This window comes from Rhinolophus ferrumequinum, chromosome 9 (assembly GCF_004115265.2).
Source record: "Rhinolophus ferrumequinum isolate MPI-CBG mRhiFer1 chromosome 9, mRhiFer1_v1.p, whole genome shotgun sequence".
Lineage (NCBI taxonomy): Eukaryota > Metazoa > Chordata > Mammalia > Chiroptera > Rhinolophidae > Rhinolophus > Rhinolophus ferrumequinum.
In genome coordinates this window covers 39,008,593-39,026,857 of record NC_046292.1, presented here as the reverse complement: position 1 = coordinate 39,026,857, position 18,265 = coordinate 39,008,593, and the positions used below count along the sequence as shown (strand labels likewise).

Below are 18,265 nucleotides of genomic sequence, written 5' to 3'. Positions count from 1 at the left end.
TAGCTCCATTTATTTGAAGTTTGCCGATTTCTGTGGCGCGCATTCTGCGTCGCAGGGCGCCCAGGTGACGCCCCTCTACCCCAGAATGGCACCGTCTCCCGTGGAGAAGCCGAGGGGCTAACTTGCCAGGGCTGGCAGATCTTAGAAATTAGGGGGCACTCTCCCTTCTCTTAGCCCAAGTCCCCCGTCCCCTCCCCCAGGCTCCCCAAAGCACACCAAGGGCCATTTTCTCGCGGCTCTACTTTGGGGTTTTCCAAAGTATTTTAATGATCTAGTAAAGGAGTAGCCGCGCGCCTCGGCGCCGGCTCCAGCCGCCGGACTCGCAGCGTGGAGCCCCCGGCCCGGCGCTCGCAAGCCAGACTGGAAGAGAGGGAGTACCGGAGGCGGGGCGGACGGGAGGGCCGGGTTGGAGTCTGGGGAGGGGTCGGGGTCGGAGCCCGTGGGAGGGCAGCGAGGGGGAGGGGGAGATAAGGGCCGGACCAGCGCGGGCAGCGGCGGGGGGAGGTGAGGGGCAGATAAGGGAAAGGGACGTGGCGAGAGGGAGCCCGCGGCCCTCGGCTTCGGGGTCCGCGCCCCCTCCCCGCCGACGCTGCCGCAGCGCCACTCCCCCCGCCCACCCCCAGTGGTCCACGCCGCGGAGAGCGCTGGTCAAACCCCCCTCCTCGCTAGGGCCGGGAGACGAGAGCTCCCGCATCCCGATTCGTGTCCCCGCCCTGCATCTACAGAAAAGAGGCTTGCGCCCCCGGATACCCCTGGTCCGCCCGCAGCAGCAGGGGTAGCGGCTTGGTAGAGGCAGCCAAGGCAGGGACTGCCGCTGCCGGGCGCTGACAGGGCGTCCCTCCCGGACCGCCCCGGACCCACCCCCTTATGCCGATTGGCCGGGGTGGCTATCAATCGCGGGACGTTGACGCCCGCCTCGCTCCCTCGCCGGGGTAGCCACGTTCGGTTGAGCTCCAAGTAGACCAGCGGCAGCGGCGGTGGCAGCGGTGCCGGAGGCGCAGAGGGCGGCGCAGGCGGAGCTGGGCGGGCGGGCGCGCGAGAGAGCCAGCGGGTAGCCGGGCCGGCGGACTAGCGGCGGCGGCGGCGGCACCGGCACCCCAGGCCGAGCCGGCGCGGGAGGAGTTCCAGGGCGATGGGGCCGCGGCCGGGGCTGACGCTTTGACAGCTGGAAAGAGCGCGGAGCCAGCGCCTGGGGGGGGCGGGAGGGGAGCGCGGCGAGGAGAGCGCGAGCGAGCGAGCGAGCGGGCGAGCGCCGGGGAGGGGGCCGGGAGCGAGGGGCAGCTCGGGAGCAGCCGGAGTGGTAGCGGCGGCGGCGGCCAGGCTCGGCGCCCTCTTCTCTGCAAACCATGTTTGCCAAAGGCAAAGGCTCAGCGGTGCCCTCGGACGGGCAGGCTCGAGAAAAGTAAGCCCTATTTTCCAAGTGGCCGCGGGGTTGCGGGCTGGCGGGCGGTGGGAGTCAGGTGGGCGGGCGGGAGGGGGCTGCTGCGCCCCGGGCTCCGGCGCCGCCTGCCTAGCCGGGTCTCCGAGGCCGCGGCGTGCGGCGTGGGAGAGAGCCCATTGTTGGGAGCCGGCGGAGGTTGGGGGGTCGGGGAAGGTGTGTTGGGGGACGCCACAGGGAGAGGGGACACTTGGTGACTGCGGGGCGTGCCGGGCGCGGGAGCTCGCGGTGAGGGGTGGGCGAGGTCCCGTGAGCGAGCCGGGCGCCCGCCCCGTTCGGGGCGCTCGCCGCGGTGGCTGCACTTTGCCCACCGGGCGCGGGCAGGGGGCGCGTGGCTTCTGCAGCCCCGAAGGCTCCTTTTGTCCGTCCGCGGCGTGAGGAGTGCGTGCTGGGGGCTTTGTTCGGCCGGGAGCGCTCTCCCGTCCCTGCCTTCGGCTTCGCTGCCGGCCCCGTGTCCTCCGGGGCACGGGGCTGGGCAGGGGCGGCGGCGCCGGCTTGGCCCTAGGCTTGGGGGACAGTTGTTTAGGGGGGAGGTGGTGAGGGCGGCGCTTTGCTGCTCTCTCCAGAGCTCGCCGCACACCCCGGAGTCCAGGATTCAGTCTCTCCGGACACCCAAAGCTGGGGAGAGGGTGGCCAGCAGTGAGTCGGGAGAAGGAGGGAGGCTCGGGGGTTGGGTGGCTTGAGAGTTTGAGAGACCTAGGTGGGTTTTGAAGTTCAAGTTTCGGGGCTGCTCTCCAGGCCCCCAGCAGTTTGAGGTAACTCGTCCCCTGATACCCCCTCACTGCTTGCACCCGCGGCTCCAGGCAGAGCCGAGCTAGCTGCTTACCTCTGGTCGGGCCACAATGGGACAGTGCAGACAGGGCTGGAAACCGGCTAGCAAGGTCCAGGAGCGATCGCCCCTTGTGATCTGATGCCTTTCCCCTCTCTCTCTCTCTCCCCCCCCCTGTGCCCCCTGCCTACTTTCCAGGCTAGCTTTATACGTCTACGAATATTTACTGCACGTAGGAGCACAGAAATCTGCACAGACCTTCTTGTCCGAGGTGAGTGGAACTCCCCCCATCATCCAATTTCTTGACACCCCCTCCTCTGCACTATTCTTAGAGCCTTTGTTTTCAGGAGCAGCCACTGTGGCCACCATTTTGAATTTTTATCACCTTTTGGCATTTATTGTTAGTTGGTCTTCACAGCCTTTTGGCTCTGGGAAGCCCCCTGCCCACCCCTCCTCTCTGCTCTTCTAAGCTGTCTCTGCTCTCTCCTTTCTAGATTCGATGGGAAAAAAACATCACGTTGGGAGAACCTCCTGGGTTTTTGCACTCGTGGTGGTGGTAAGTTTGTGTGATAGTTTTGTGTGTGTGTGTGTGTGTGTGTGTTTTATTCTGAGTCCCAGGTCCAAGTGAACAAAGACGGGATGCCTGGAGCCAGCCCCCCAATCCTATGCCTTACCCTCAGCATTGCACAGAGCAGGGCACCTCTGGGCACTCAGGCTAGGACCGCTGAAGGAGGAAAAGGGCAGAAGAGGCTGGTGCCTAAACTTTTTAACTCTTTCCCCTCCCATTGAGAACCTACTAAATTGTGCCTGGTGTTTGGGTAGAAACTCCTTACTTTTCCATCTCACTTGCAGCCACTGGGCAGGCTTGCAAAAACCTTGCAGGATTTTTGTCAATTCTGCATGCTGCTTTAATTAGAGGGAATGGGGGTGGGGCGGGGTGGGTTGGAAGGGGATACCAGGTCTGTTTTGCAACTGGCCTGTCCTTTCTTTTTTCTTCTGTGAGCTTGAGAGAGAATGTACTGGGGCATTTTGCAGGCATGCTGAGAAAAAGCAAGAAAGAGTTGCCACTTCCTTTAAAGATACTGATTCAGACTGACTGGACCTTCCTCTCCTCTGTGGTCCCTAACCCCTCCCCCAGCATCCCGAAAACCACAAAGTTTCATTTTACTGAGAGCCTTAACAGGTCCCAGTTGACCTCTGAGTGCCTGTAGTTAGTTGGTAGTTAGGGGCTCTCTTATTTGAGACTGTCTCCCAGGCCCCTGGGCCCTGCAGGTGTGGGACTACTACAGGTCTGGGCTGTGTTTGCTGCAGGCAGCAGGGAGGCTTTGGGTCTGCGCAAGCTAGTCGCTGTGCCCTTAAGACCTGCGTGTTTTGTGGAGTCTTTGGCATCCTTTTGAAAAGGAAAAGAAAGCAGAGTGGCTTTTGATATTTTGGTGGCATTCGGGAAAACGGAGTGCCATGTCTTGGGATCTTAGTGCCTTTACCTGACTACCAGCTCAGGTTCCTGTTTCAAGTCTCTGAAATGCAGAGGGATGAAGTGTCTGTTGTAACTTGTGTAGGGAAGATGAGTTTTTAATTACTTCTGCCACCCTCGAACCTGCTGGCATTGGAGGCATTTGGTATGGATGGAGTAAGGATTGTACCTGTCAGAGTGGGTGATAGGTTATCTGAGGTGGTTTTTGGAGAGCAGTGTGTGGATGGGGTGGGCGGGTCTGACCATGAGTTTTGCAGAAACCTAGGCTTATCAGTAAAAGTTACTTAGAAGACGCTGGGGGAGTTCGTAGTGTTAGAAATCTTTAGCGTGTGGAGGAGTTAATCGGATATGTGCAGCTTCAGAGGACAGAAAGGAATGTTTTTGAGCCCCTCTCCCCCCACCCTCTGCAGCTAATTCGAAGTCCCTGATTTTCCTGTTCTATCCATAATCTCCCTGAAACTTCCCAGCCTGTCTGTTACATTGGGCTCAGACAGTGGTTGCTCTGGTTGTGGTCTCTTTTAGTTAGAAGTTGCTTTAGGTGACTTGATACTGAGCAAATGACCACAGCTTCTGGGGTGGGAGGCAGCAGTCGAGGTGATCCAAAGATGGCCAGGCTGCCTCATTCGTACACCTTGAATGAGATGCTTGTTTGATGACTGGCAGAGCTGGCGGTTGAGATGGTGTCTCTTGTGCTGCTGTTTGTGATGGGGACAGGAGCACTGGACCAGGATGCAGAGTTCTGCTCTGGTGCTTATTTTACCCTTCAGTCAGTTCCCGTCCCTGGGCCTTAGGCTCTGGACCTGGAAAGGGTTTGTTTCTAAGGCCCCTTGTTAATACAATGACTATCCCGTGTTTGCATAGGGTTTTACTGGTTGACAAAGGACTTGTATGTCTGTTCTCATGTAATGCAAAGTGTTAGCGTGACCATACAGAATCATGGAGGGGGATGAGGCAGGGCTATCTAGGGCTCCCCCAACCAGGTCCCCCCTTTGCTGGCCCAGTGCCTCTCTGAGGGCTATTTCAATATGAAATGACAAGATACTTAATTGACCTTTGGCTAATTGATACATGTTCTTTGGTGGGCAGGAGTGGAGTGTTTCTTGCAAAAGAATACCTTGGGGGAGGGGCTGACTGAAAGTGGAGGTGCAGTGGAAGGAGTGGGGGTATGGGCTTCTGGATTAAGAACCTGCCAGAGTCACCTGGTTTGTTGCGCATATGAATTACAGTCCTGAATTTGAAAATTTTTTTACTAAAGGCAGCTACTTTGGGTTGGGGGAGCAGTAAAAGGAGCACAGATGAGACAAGCGTGAATTCTCATTCAAATTCCTACCTATCCCACCTGGGCATCCGTGGTGGGTTATACTAACCTGTCCGAACTTCAGTGCCCCTGGTATAAAGTGGGGATAAATCTCTTGTCTTCCAGTGCTGTCGTAGTCACAAGCAGAATCGGGGTGTGAGGTATTTCGCACATAGTAGGAAGCTGATAGATGACAACTGTTACTCTTATTACAAAAGATTGGCTTGCCAGAAGAGGTTGGGTACATTTTGTTTTCTAGGCTGAGTTTGCCCAACGCAGGCTGGAAAGGTGGAGTTGAGCCTTTGGGAGATCTGGTGCTCTTAGCGCCGTGTATTGTGCACTTGCCGTTGTGTGCAGAAGTCGTAATTAGTAACCTGATCTTATTTTATTTTTCAACTTGCAGCGTATTTTGGGACCTTTACTGTGCAGCTCCTGAAAGGCGAGACACTTGTGAACATTCAAGTGAAGCAAAAGCCTTTCATGATTACGTGAGTAACAAAATTTTAATCCTGGCAATAATTACAGGGTTGGATAGCTCTAACTTCTTCAGGACCAAAAGCAAATACACGGCCAATTGGCAGTGGGTTTTGTTTTCTCCTTGCCTTTCTTTTGCCCATCGCCCTGCTGCCCTCGCCCCATACCCTTCTCCAGCAGCGTTCTAACTTGGTGAACGGTATTTCATAATGTTGTAATTATGCGAAAGAGTGTAGATTCCTATCTGGAGAATTAAATGGCGTTGTGTAGGGCTCAACCATGTGAGGTTTATGTTCAGAGTGGACAGTTAGCTGGGAGGGGACTCTTTGGTGTTGGTTTAAAAAAACATGGGCCACAACCAAAAAAAAAGAAAAAAGCAAATACGAAACTTGTGTTTTGGAGTAGAAGGCGTGTTGAGTGAGAATTTGGTGAAATGGACTCCTGCATTGCTTTCCAGGGAGTAATCTTTCAAAATATGTTTTGGGGTGTGTGTGTGTGTGTGTGTGTGTGTGTGTGTGTGTGTGTGTGGTGGGGGGTTCATGTTGTGTCCACCTAAGACAACGTCCACTTTGGTGTCCTTGGTTGGTCCATAATCATGTGTTCAAAATATCCTTGGGAGGATAGCTGATTTCATTACATCGTAGTGCTTCCTACTCTATCATTTGCCCTCTACCTGGATGAGTTTCCTAAGATTTATGAAATAAATGCTTATGAGAGAGATGTCTGCCACATATCCATCTCCAGTGGCAGTTCCCCTCAAAAAAAAAAATTGGACTCCACACCTGGGTTGGAGTCAGACTTTATGATCAGATGTGACAGGTTAGGATCTTCCGGGGAAGATGGATGAGGCAGTGAAGATCTTCCCAGCCTCTTGTCAGTCTCTGCTTCCTGTTGGCTTTGAGAAGGTTAAGGGTGTGTGTGTCAGACGGGTACACACACACGTGCACATAAGAGGTGATCTGTTTTGTCTTGTACTTCTGCATGAAGTGGGAAGGAGCGGTCCCCAAGCTCTGGGGCATGGAAGTTGGTTTCTTGAATGTCATCAGGGCCCACTTACTTGACCAGGCCATCTGCGTCCCCTGCTTGCAGAGTTTGAAACTGGCCTAGGATACTAGAACCCACTTGGTTGAGTGTCACAAGTGGTCAAATCCCATTGCCATGAATATCTTTATGGTGACAGTTTCTCCTGTAATATGAGGAGTTAGAGACTCAGCTGGAGGCTGCCTGGTTTTGAGAATATTCATTGTGATGACATTCTGCTATGACTGAAAAGGTAATGCCCTTGAAATGGAAGGCTGAGGCAATTGACCAGGTCTCATGCCATCTCCAGGGTTGAAAAAGAGATGCTGGCAAATGGTACTTAATGGCGTGGTAAACTTAGTAGTGAAAGGTGAGGTGACTGGTTCACTTGTGATGTGGTTCTTCTGGGAAAATCTGTGGTGGTGATCACAGGGTTTCCTGAACTGGAGGTCGAGGGAGGAGGCTAAGAGGTGCGTTAGCCATAGAAAAATATTTGGTGAATTTTGCTTTTCTACCTAGTCAGTCTTGTACCTTTTTTTTTTTAAACCTACGGACAGCCAATTTTTGTGTGGCCGGTCTTGGACTGCTGTGCAAAATGGTTTTATTTTAGAGTGGGGGGATGAGTAAGTGTGGTTATTTCAAATCAATCTCTTGATACAGGTTGTCTGTGCTGTCTTTTGAAGGTATCTTTCAGAGACGTTAATGATTTTTAACTATGTTTAATGCTCTAGTAAATAACGTGTGACTCTCTTTGGTGGTTTGAGGTTTGGTCTGCCATCTTGAAATGGTGTGGTGGCCGTGGACGTTTGCATGGGTTGACTTTCAGTAATTTGTTAAGGAAGGGCAGCAGAATAGTGTAGAGATTGCTGAGGCTGGCATAGACATTTAGGAGATGCTACAAAAAGAGATGAGGTCACACTGATTGACGCCCAGGATTCACAGACTTTGGGGTCAGAACCCTTTTTCTGGATTGGGATCCATTTGCTATTACGTGGCCTGAGAGAGTCAGGTCACGTGGGAGGAGGGATGGCGTGATGAATGGGGACAGTGAGGAAAGTCTCTATGGGGAAGGAGTTAAGAGGTAGCATTGAGTTGCAGGGATGACGGACAAGCAACTGGAAAATTAAGAACTATTTAAAAAAATTAAGAACAGATACCCTCTTTTATCTTTGTCCTTCTCAAATCTTCATGTGTTCTCTCCATTCCCATGGCGACCATCTAGTTAGCCCTCATTCCTTCCTGCTAGAATTATTACTATAGCCTCTTCTGGACTCCTTTCCTTTTGTCTAGAATGCATGCCACTCTTACCCACTTACATCCTGTCCATCTTTTAAGTTCTCCTTCATGGAGGACTTTTATGATAGTGTTTTGCACAGTCTGATCTCTCCTTAATATCAGTGTCTATAGAAACCACCTATAGAAAGCCTTTGTTGGACGCTTACCGTGTGCTGGGTCCCTGTGCTGAGTGCTGTGGGTTCTGTGACCCTGTGACAGAAGGCATGTTGTTAACTCCATTTTGCAGATGAAGAAACTGAGGCACAGAGAGGTTAATTTATAGCTTGCAGATGATAGAATTAGGATTCAAACACACATCCTAACTGACTCCAGAATTGGTGCTCCTAACCCCACCACGGCTCGGCCTCACAGGTTCATGGCATCATTTGTTTGCACCCATTCTGACTAAGTTCTCATTCAGGTTTTTCTTTTCCAGCCACAGCTTATTAATTTTTTCCATGCCAGAGACGATTCATCCACAGAGCTATTCATCTCTGTAGCTCCCACAATACCTTGCCCATATTAGGTACGCATGCTAATTGAATGAAGAGGTAAAGAACTATGGGTAAGAAAAAATAGGTGATTTGGGGTCAGTGAGTAACCTGGTCTAGAATAGCCAGTGGAATAGTGGAAGGTGTTTTTTCAGTGATCTCATTTTGCTGGGTGATCTGGAGTCAGTGATTTAATGCGGGTTAACTAGTTAATGAGGGTTAACTAGTTATCTTAAGTCCTCTTTAGAAGGTAAAGTGGAGTGTAAATAAGAGGGCAGTAACTGGCCTTCCGTTGTCGAGCGAGGAAATTCAAAGATTCTCATGGCTTGTGGGGGAGTCTGTGCATCCTGGGTACCAGGCCTGGGCCTTGGGTAGTAAGTAGTAAGTGCTCGCAGGGCAGGGATGAGGAGGGAATGACCGACTCCTTCGGTGCTGGAAAGGTCCTCTATCGATTCAGAAGGTCCTGGTCTCAGCTCTCTTAGGGAAATGATTTTGTGTTCCTGGCAAGTTGTCTCCCCTTCCTGATGGATCAGGTTGATCTCAGAGGCTCTTTTCAGGTCAAGGCCAGGTTATAGGGCCTGGAATAAACCAGGTGACTCAGCAGGGAGGGAGTTTAAATTTTCTTTGAATTGGTAAGTTTTTATTTGAGTCACAGGCTATTTTCCCCCACACATCTGGCAACTTCAGGTTTCTTGGCTCATTGTTCATAAGCCCGAGCGCCCTGACGTTGACCACATAAAACGTGGAACGGTACCCAGAGTGGACGTTTCTGAGAAATTGGTTTGCCTTAAGTCAGGGGAGGCTCACCAGGACTCTCCCTGCCTATGGTTTTCTTGCTCTTCCCCTCTGGTCAGAGCAGTGGTTCTCAGTGCTGATGAAGACCCTTAGGGTCCCATTGGGTTTTCTTAGACATTGTTGTCTGGGTCCTGGCCTTTTGTGCAGCGGATACTCCCAACTGTCAACTGTGTCTCTTACTGTGTGTGGTCCCAGTGTCCTGGTGAGCTTCTTCATTTTGACCTCCTCTAGGGTCTGTGGGGTTGGTAGAAGTTTCTCAGGTGCCTTCTCAACTACCAGCCCTCCTAGTGGTAGCTAATTTTGTATTTTCCTTTTGGTGGCAAGAAGTGAGTGGAGGAGGTAAGGCCCTGAAGTGGTGTCTGAGAGCTAGAGAGCATTGATGGTTCCTTGCACTGTTCATGCTGCTGTACTTGTCGTGATGCTTTTTTAATACGTGATTGTGGTTTGGCCTCACAGCTGCCTTGTTGGTCAGGTTTTAGTATTAAATCTTATCCCCATTCTACAGATGAGGAAACCGAGGCCTGCAGTTTAGATGGTTTGTCCAAGGGCATATAGCCAAGGGGTGGCAGAGCTGGGACTAGGCCTCCGTCTTTCAGATTCTTTCTCTGAGCTTTTGGTAACACTCATTTGATACAGAATCCCTGCAAAACAGAGAGAAAGTGTTTGCATTTGACCCAGAGTGTGCCCGTATATACTCACTGAAGAAATGAATTTAGCAGAGAATTAAGGGGACATTCCTGACAGGTGCATTGCAGAGTCACTGGCAGAGGTGGGACTGGAGCTCTGGGAAGGGAGTTTGTTATGGTGCATGGCTCTTTTGGCAGGGAAAATGTGATAAAAGGTATGGCCTTTCCTTCCAGAAAGTACATGTGTCCCCACAAAGGAGACTTTGTGTATGATTTCAGGAGTTGTACGGACTGCTGCCCCAAATCCCAAGCCCCCTTTGATCCCTAGTGAAGAACTTGGAGTGTGTAGTGGACATGGAGTCCCATGACCTTGGGGAGTCTTGAGCCTCAGTTTCCCTGCTCTGAAGACCTCTGCCGTTGTGAGCCCCCAGTGGGGCTGGCTCCCTTACGCCTGTGCCCCCACCCTCCCAGAAGGACTCTGTGGACCCCTCCACTCCATGCTGTGAGCCTGTGTCTTTCGGCAGGTTGGTTAAGGAGGAAAGTGCCCCAGAGTCCTGGGCGTGCATGGGAATGGAGGTATTTGTGGCTCAGTGGCAGGGGTCCAGCGTCCTTGGTGGGTTTGAAATAGCAAAGTGATATTTGAGAGGGCTCTCCTTGGATGTGCTGAGCTGAGGTTCCTGCCAGGCGGGGAGTGTCCGTGCCTGCCAGAGCCTTTTGGGGGCAGGGGCATGAGACGGTGGCAGTGCGGGCAGAATGGGAGGAGAAAGCCGCAGCTGGGCTCCGGGTAGCTGGGGGTGTGCTCTCACCCGCGATAAGCCAGCCTAGCTATCTGCCCAGAGGTCCTGGCAAGTTCATGGCGTTGCCTTTGGCTCTGACCCTTGGCACCCTTATGTGGCAGATTATGAAAACAAAACATACACACAGTTGTTTCTTTCCCCATTCCATTTGGAGCTTAGAATTTGTGTTGCGTCCTTTCTTTGGGCTCCCACCCTATTTGCTGCAATTGCTCTTAACCCTCTTCCATCGGCAGCTAATTAAACACAAAATGAGTAACTGGAATTGCGTTTTGTCGGGATCTGGGCAATGCAGCCACCTTAATGGTTTTCAAGTGGCAACAAGACCCCAAATTGCAAATCCTTGCCCTTTATTTCAAGGTGGGAAGTGGGGTGGGGGGAGTAGTGGGGGCCCAAACAAAGTTTTTGGCAGTGGTCACTTCATTTGAACTCCAAGACAAGCCGTGCACACCAGTCTTTGCATAATGCCATCTTTGTTAGCTAAGCATTTGCAAACTTGGACGGAGAGCTAGCTCTGTGCCAGCCGCCGCTCTGAGGGAGCCGGCTCTCCCTGTAGCGTCCCTTAGGCCGTCTTAATTTTCCAAGGAAAGCATGTTCTCTAGTGGGGACTTCAGTCCAGAGCCACCTTGCCCTCTTCCCTCAACCTTCCCTCTTCTGTGTGTGTGTGTGCTTAAATCTTAAGAGGGAGAAGTGGAAGGGAGGTGTGTGTGCTTGAGGGCCTGTCAGCCAAGATAACAGAAATGTTACACTAGCTGTAGCCTTTATTATAGTGTCTAGGGTTTAGGGTAGTTAGAAAAATTAATCTTTTTTAGCTTGGTAATAATTCTGACCATGGCACAAGTGCATCAGACGATTCACATAAACTTCTTTAATACATGTTGCTGGGAGCTTACAGCAAACAGACAATAATGACTGTTTTTGATTCGCCAGGGTAATAGGGTTTTCTTGTAGCCCTGGTGAGATGAGTTTTAGCAATGTTTCTCTCTGTGTTAACACTTTTCTTTTCCTTGAGTCCTCTGGATTTTGAAGGGTTTGGGCTATGAATGTTGGTGGGGACACATACCTGAGTTTCAATCCTCATTCTCTGTCATTCCCTGGCGGGGAGACTTTTGAACCCTCAGTTTCCCCATCTGTTGAATGGGGGAAATGGTGGTTCCTTTGTGTGGTTGTCATGAGGGTTAAGTAATAGGATGTATGTAAAATAGTTGTCTCTCTGTGGCTTGTACTTGGTGAATTTGTTTCCTTTCTCTTTACAGCCTTCCATTTTTTCCCCCAAAACATTTAATCTCGTAGAGACAATAGCGTATTTTTTCTGGGAGAGTAAGTCGATCCTAGGGAATTGGACACTTGAATTTTCCAGTGATGCCCTCTGGTGCTTGGTCTCCCCTGATGTGTCATGGAGTCCTCCTCCCATACCAGCCATCTTGTCTCACCCCCACACCCCTGAACGGGGCAAAGCAGGCGCCCTGCCACAGGCTGGCACTGATAAGTGCTCCCCTGAGATGTCTGCATCCCTTATCTGCGTTGGACAGAGGGGTCCTGTCCCACTCCCACGTGTAGCTGCCACGTAGCTAAATAGTGAGACCCAGAGGGCTGGTGACTTGGCATCAGCAGAAATCTGAATTCAAATTTTAGCTTTATACCCCTTGTTAGCTGAGGGGCCTTCACTTCTTGAGGTCTGTTCTCGCGACTGAAACAGGCACAAAGGGTCGTCCTTGCTCAGCCCACTGTGGGAGTGGCTGTGAGAAAGGCATGGAAAGCTGTTGGGCTGTGTAAATGCTTATGGGGACGAACCGGAATTAAAGCCGCTGAGTCGGGGTCTTGTTAAGGCCCTGGCCGGCCTTGGGCCTTACCTGACTTTCTGCTTGCGCGAGGAATCCCAAAGAGGGGCCTGCAGGAGAAGGTGAGCTTGGGAAAGGTCGACAGGAAGCTGGTTCTGGGAGCAATAGCTGCTTTCTCTTTCGACTTCCTGGCGTGAGCCTGAGGCCTTGATTGTCTAGGCCCTGGTCGTCTGACCCCCAAACCAAGAACAAAAGACACTACTGAGTTTCGAGGCGTTGATTCAGTCCAATCGTTGAGTGGCTGCTCTGCTCACTGTCAAGTTGAAGAGACGGATGCAGCTCAGGAAGTGATAAGTGCTTAAAACACTTGTGCAGAATGATCTTGTTCTTTGGGGAGATGGATGGGTGGTAGGAGTAGGTAAGTAGTCCCGCCCCTGGTGGTGGCCGGGAAATGCATTGAATGTATAGACAGCAGAGTTACCCGTGATGGAACTGGAGGTCACCTAGTCATCTTACAAGTAGGCAGACTGAGACGCGGAGAGGAAAGATGCCCCACCTGAGGTCACCAGTAGTTCTCAAACCTGCAAACCCCATCGGAGTCCAGGACTCTGCTGTGCTGCCTTGCTACACTTACAAGCTGTGTGAACTCAGGCACCTTAATTAACCTCTCTGTGCCTCAGTTTCCTTAGGTGGAAAATGGGATTAATAAAATACACTTACCGCATAGGGTTATCATGAGGATTAATTCAATTTATTCACGTGAGTGTATACACACACACACACAAACACACACACACACACAGAGTACATGTAGTGCCTGGCACAGTGGAAGCACTGTAAACATGTGCTATCATTCTTACTATCTCACCTTGCCCGGTATGAATCCTGGCGCTCTAATGGCCAAAAGGGGGACAGCAGCAGGGGTCTGGGGGTGGGAAGTGTGAAACATGAACCATCATTGGTTTGCTCACCTGTTGATTAGCTCTCTGGACCCCTGGGTTTAAATCTACCTTTTTTTGTTGTTTTTAAACTTTGATTTAAGTGTGTTTTTCCAGGATCCATCAGCTCCAAGTCAAGTAGTTGTTTCAATCTAGTTGTGGAGGGTGCAGCTCACAGTGGCCCATGTGGGGATCGAACCCGCAACCTTGTTGTTACGAGCACCGCGCTCTAACCAACCGAGCTAACCGGCTGCCCGTTGAATCTACCTTTTTTAAGCACCCTTAAGTGACTGGGGGCTTGGGAGTGGGAAGGAGTTTTACACATGCAGCCTCCAAACCAGCCCCTGTGCTTGTGAGGATGAAATGAAATGATACATGGACGCCCCTGGCCAGTACCTGGCCTGTGTTGTTCAGTCAGTGTCCATTTTCTCCTCTTCTAGCCACTTCTGTTATTCTAGGAGTCTGGAACTTTCCCCAGCCCCTCTGACCCCTCCCTGTGGTCCCTACTTGGTGCTGCACCACTTGAGATAGGCTCTTTTGCTCCCCTGCCAACCATCCCTTCTGTAGAGCAGATGCCAGCCTGGAACGTGGCTGTCTCCACCAGGCCTGCTAGGACCACCCTCATGGGGACACCCCCTGTTCTCTTTTTCTCCCCAGGAACTGTGTGTCTTTCTTATTGTTCACTTGCCTGGAAGGAGTGTGATTTAGGTCAAGTAGTATCGCTTCACTTCCTCCTTCTAGATTGGAGCTCTCCTAAGGGTAGGAGGCCTTATTTTCACCCCCTTTCTGCCACCCCAATCTTGGGGCCTATTGCAGTCTTGAATAAACCCTGTGGTGGTGAGCTACACTCCAAGCCTTGAGAAGTGAGAAGGGTTTGATCCCTGCCTAGGTATCAGGCGTGTTAAAGACACGTTTTAGTGGAAATGGACAAGTGGTGTGTGGTAACCCATTGTTTTGCAAACTGAGTTGTGACCCATTAGTACCTCGTGAAATCAACTTAGTGGGTCAGACTGGCAAGTACTGAAAATGAAACGACTGTCACAGAAAGTAAATGTAAGTATTCAGGAAACTTGTTTTCAGTGACTTAGGTATGCCTATAAATGAACATGTGCCCTGTGTTTTGATGTAAAATTTGCCTTATTGTGGGTCTCGGTCTAAACTTTGAAAGCCACTAGCCTGGAGATGCTGAGATTGAATCTTGGGCCCTACAGGTTGTGTGACAGGCTAAGTGACAAGCGATTGCTGACCTCAGTTCCATGATCGTTAATCAGGCGGCAATCATCCCCACCTCCAAGGCTTCTTGGGAGCGTCGTGTCCCCACCTTGCTTCCAGAGTGGGGCCTGGGGGTGTGCAGCAAGTCTGCCTTGGGTGTTCACTGCCGTATTTCTAGTGCAGTGACCACGTGGAAGGTGCTCAGCAGATGCTTGCTGATTGCTGAGTAAGCAGTAGCTCCCAAGTCTACAATTTGTCCCTGCGGACTGGCCTTGGGCAGCTCCTCCCTCCTGTCTGCAGTTGAGGCGGGGGTCCCTGGCCCCCTGTGGAGGGTGTTTTCTGAACATCTGCAGGGCTCATGCTCTGGCCACAGCAAAATTCTTGAGAATAGGTCTCGGGGCATCCTGTCTGACCCAAGTTGGCCCAGCCTCCCAAATTCCCTGTCCCCTCCTGATGACAGCTGTTTGCATAGCTCCCGAGGCAGGCAGACTGGCTTTGTGTCTCCAGCTCTTTGTGTGTTTGGGTGAAGCGCCTGACATTTCACTTCTGTTTCATAGTCCTCTGACCTTACGAAGCATGGCTGCTCCCTGGGGCCTCTCTCTGAGGTTTTCGTGTGATCCTTCTCTCCCAGTCACAAAAGGCTGTTTGAGAGAGCATGCTCTGGGGTGGCAGACCTCCCCCATGCCCAGCATACTAGCTATTGCAGCTTTGCCAGCTCTTGGGATGGACAGAGTGTGGCTTTGGAGACGGGCCTGGGGCATTGGTCGCTCGTCGGGCGGTTAGTCCTGGGCGCCTGCTGTGTGCCTGGCTCTGTGCTGGTTAGTGATGGGGACTAAAGCCATGTCGCGGACTGTACACAGGATTGGATGACCAGGGTTCAAGTTCTGATTCTTTCAGATGGCCTTGGGTAAGTCACTCGGCTTCTCTGAGCCTTGGTTTGTTTGTGATATGAAATTGTGTAAAATAAGGCCTGGCTGTTTTTTTTTTGTTTTTTTTTTGCCTCTCAAGGTTTTTTTTTGAAGTCAGGTAAGAGCATTTGAAAATGGTTTGTAAATGGTGGTCCCCTTTTGAGAAGGCTATTTCTAATTTGAACAGACTGTCAATTCATAGAACGCACATAAAAAAAGGAGCCTCTCTATTTACAGATGGGGAAACTGAGTCCTGGAGTGGGGTGGTAATCTAGCTTGTCTGTGGCCAGATGGGCTGCTGATTCCTGGGGCAGCCAGTGACTTGAGAAAACCTCCTCCTAAGAGGTTGGCGCCTGTGTCTGTGCCATCCGTTAGGAATTTTGCAGCTTTCTTTGGGAGGTGCTCTGGGCTTCCCGTGGCTTTGGCCACCCGGCCTGTGCTGAAGGGGCAGACGGCCCAGTGGGCAGGCCTAGTGTCGGCCGTGTGCACGCTGCCCTTCTTTTCTCGCTGTCTTTTAGACGGCTTCCAGTAGAAAATGTTATCCTCTCTCTGGAGGCCCTTGCTCTTGGCAGCGCCGTCCGCCAGATCCCGCTCGGCGAGCCCACTTGTGTTACACGAGGCAGTGCTGGCCCACAGCTCTGGTCGCAGGTTTCGCTGCAGATCTCAGGCTGGTGAGCCACTTCAAAAGGGGATTTTACAGCGTGACAGGGAATTTCAGCCACCGCGTTATCTCCGAATTGGCCAATTGATGATTTCAGCAGAGCATTTCAGCATCGGGGAAGCCAATACAATTTGAGTTAGTTGTGATGGCTGCCACTTTAAATACCGCAGTGACTTTCTGTCAGTGAGCTAATGTGTGGAATAGGGAATTGCAGAAAACTGGATCACCAGAGTGCTGCAGTCGATTCTGACCCCAAGCTACAGAAAATGAACTTAAATCTGGTTGACTGTCGGCACATACTTTCTTTGGCATTATTTTGCTAGCAGCATCTTCGTCAGAGGGAACTGGAAGAGACAAGACTAGGTAAAAATCACAGCGTTTGACTCTGGTGATCTTCGGGAGTGGTGAACTTCCATGGGAAGTTGGGTCCCTGGGAGGGAGTCAGGGTGGTGCTTTCCTGTGAGGGCTCAATTGCTAAACTATAGCAGTGTGGTTTCATAATCATGAGTCCTGTAACGGAACAAGTGTTTATTGAGCACTTACTATGTGCCAAGACCTTTAAAAGTGTTCGTATTCGATTCTCACCCTATTTGCGCAGTGTCGGGGACGGGATGTTCTTCCTATTTTATGAAGGAAAAACTGGTAACAACTGAACAGTTACTGAGAGCTAACTGTATGCTAGGTACTGCTCTAAATGCTTTTAGGTCTTACCTCACGTCATACTCACAACAGCCCTATGGGTTACGTTTAGTTTTTCTTTCTATTTTGTAGTTAAGGAAACTGAGGCACTAAAGGGATTTAGCAGCGTTGAAGGTGCTCGTCACTACCACACCGCCTCCCTAAGAATTAATACCAGATTTGAGAGCTTTGCTGCCCAATTAATTGGTGACCCACTGCCCAGCCCAGGATGTTTGATTCTGGGGCTGGCAGGGCTAGGTGGGAGTTGGTCCTGAGGGGGACGGGCAAGCTGAGGCCCTGCCTGTGGGGCCTGTGGTTCCTTCCCTGCGCTGTGCTTTTCCACAGGCAGAGGGACTCGGCTGGGTTTCAGTGACCTCACTGAGGAAGAAGAGATCCTGCTTTGGGCCCATATACCTTAAAGAAGACCTCCCCCATTTCTTCACTTGTAAGGCCCCTTTTTACTAATCCCCTACCACTTCCTGTGGACTCCATGCTTGAAAATATTTTATTTACAAATAGATTGCATGCATTGAGTCACCATTCATTTTGATGAAATAGGAATAACAAGAACTATATAGTTTGGTGCTTATCAGAGCTTCTTATCATCTTGGGGAACCCATATGAGCACACCTATTTGGTGCAGTTCTAGTCAACAGAAAACATGGGCAGTTTGGGTTCCATTTCAGTTGAGGCAGACCTGATTCTTGTTGAACTTAAAAAAATACCAGCAATGTTCCAGAGTTCCTAAAATTTTCAAGAGACCTGAGTTCTTAGGCTGTGAACCTCTGGTTTAACGCCTGTGCTTCTCCACCCACCAAGCAATGTATGGGGCTGCTTCGAGCTTTGTTCTGGGATGGCCAGGGTTGGGCTCTGCGGAGGCAAGTTGCTCACGTTTTCCTCTGGGAGTCATGAGGGTCAGAAGGCAGAGTTCACTCTAGGTCATCCACCGCGGCGTAGGCAGGACAGACAAGGCTTCCCTGTTAGGAAAAAGCAGCTTGGAGGATGTGTGTGTGGTCCAGGAGTGTAAGACCCTGAGTAGGAAGCTCTTGTCTCTAGAAAAGACTCCAGAGCCCCAATCCCTACAAACTTGGAGAAACACAAGGACAGTGTCTCCTAGTGCCCTGAGCTGTCAGTTGAGCAGAAGAGAGGGATCACTGGACAGCAGGTCCGGAAATCACCTTTCTCAACTAAATTTCCCACTTACTGTCTGCGTGACCTTCCACTGGCCAGTGTCTTCCTTCTGGTCCTCATTTCCTAATTTGTTGCATGGGGACAGTGAGGGATACAGACAAGATTTCTGAAACAGTGGTGACCAGCATTTATTGCCCCTTTGTCCTGGGCCAGGCACTGCGTGGGTATGACATTTAATCCTTGTCACTCTCTACAAGGCAGAGGCTGTTTTTATCTCATTCCTTGGATGAAACTGAGGCTCAGAGAAGTGACGTCATTAGCCCATGGTTATGAAGTCATTAAGTCATGGAGCCAGGACTGGAACCCAGGCCCCATTCTGCGCCTTGAAGCCACACTGTTATTGTAACAAACTTTTGGATGATTTTGGGAGATGGGGACTTTGGGGAAGAAAATGCACTTTGAAAGAATTGGATCATTTCAGTAGAAACCTATAAAGGTGTGTC

At 51.1% G+C, this 18,265-nt stretch overlaps 1 protein-coding gene across 4 annotated transcripts in view; it reads left to right on the top strand.

The window, feature by feature from the left end:
• The first annotated feature begins 972 nt into the window (after nucleotides 1–972).
• SSBP3 (single stranded DNA binding protein 3) overlaps nucleotides 973–18,265 on the top strand; it is a 155,284-nt gene continuing 137,991 nt past the window's right edge. For 2 of the 4 annotated variants that reach the window (XM_033113491.1, XM_033113489.1), the window contains exons 1-4: nucleotides 973–1,402; nucleotides 2,406–2,478; nucleotides 2,702–2,763; nucleotides 5,382–5,466. In XM_033113491.1, the coding sequence (XP_032969382.1) occupies nucleotides 1,347–1,402; nucleotides 2,406–2,478; nucleotides 2,702–2,763; nucleotides 5,382–5,466 (276 nt within the window). In that variant the 5' untranslated portion in view covers nucleotides 973–1,346. The remainder of the gene's footprint in view (nucleotides 1,403–2,405; nucleotides 2,479–2,701; nucleotides 2,764–5,381; nucleotides 5,467–18,265) is intronic. The other 2 variants (XM_033113488.1, XM_033113490.1) reach the window with 2 other exon arrangements.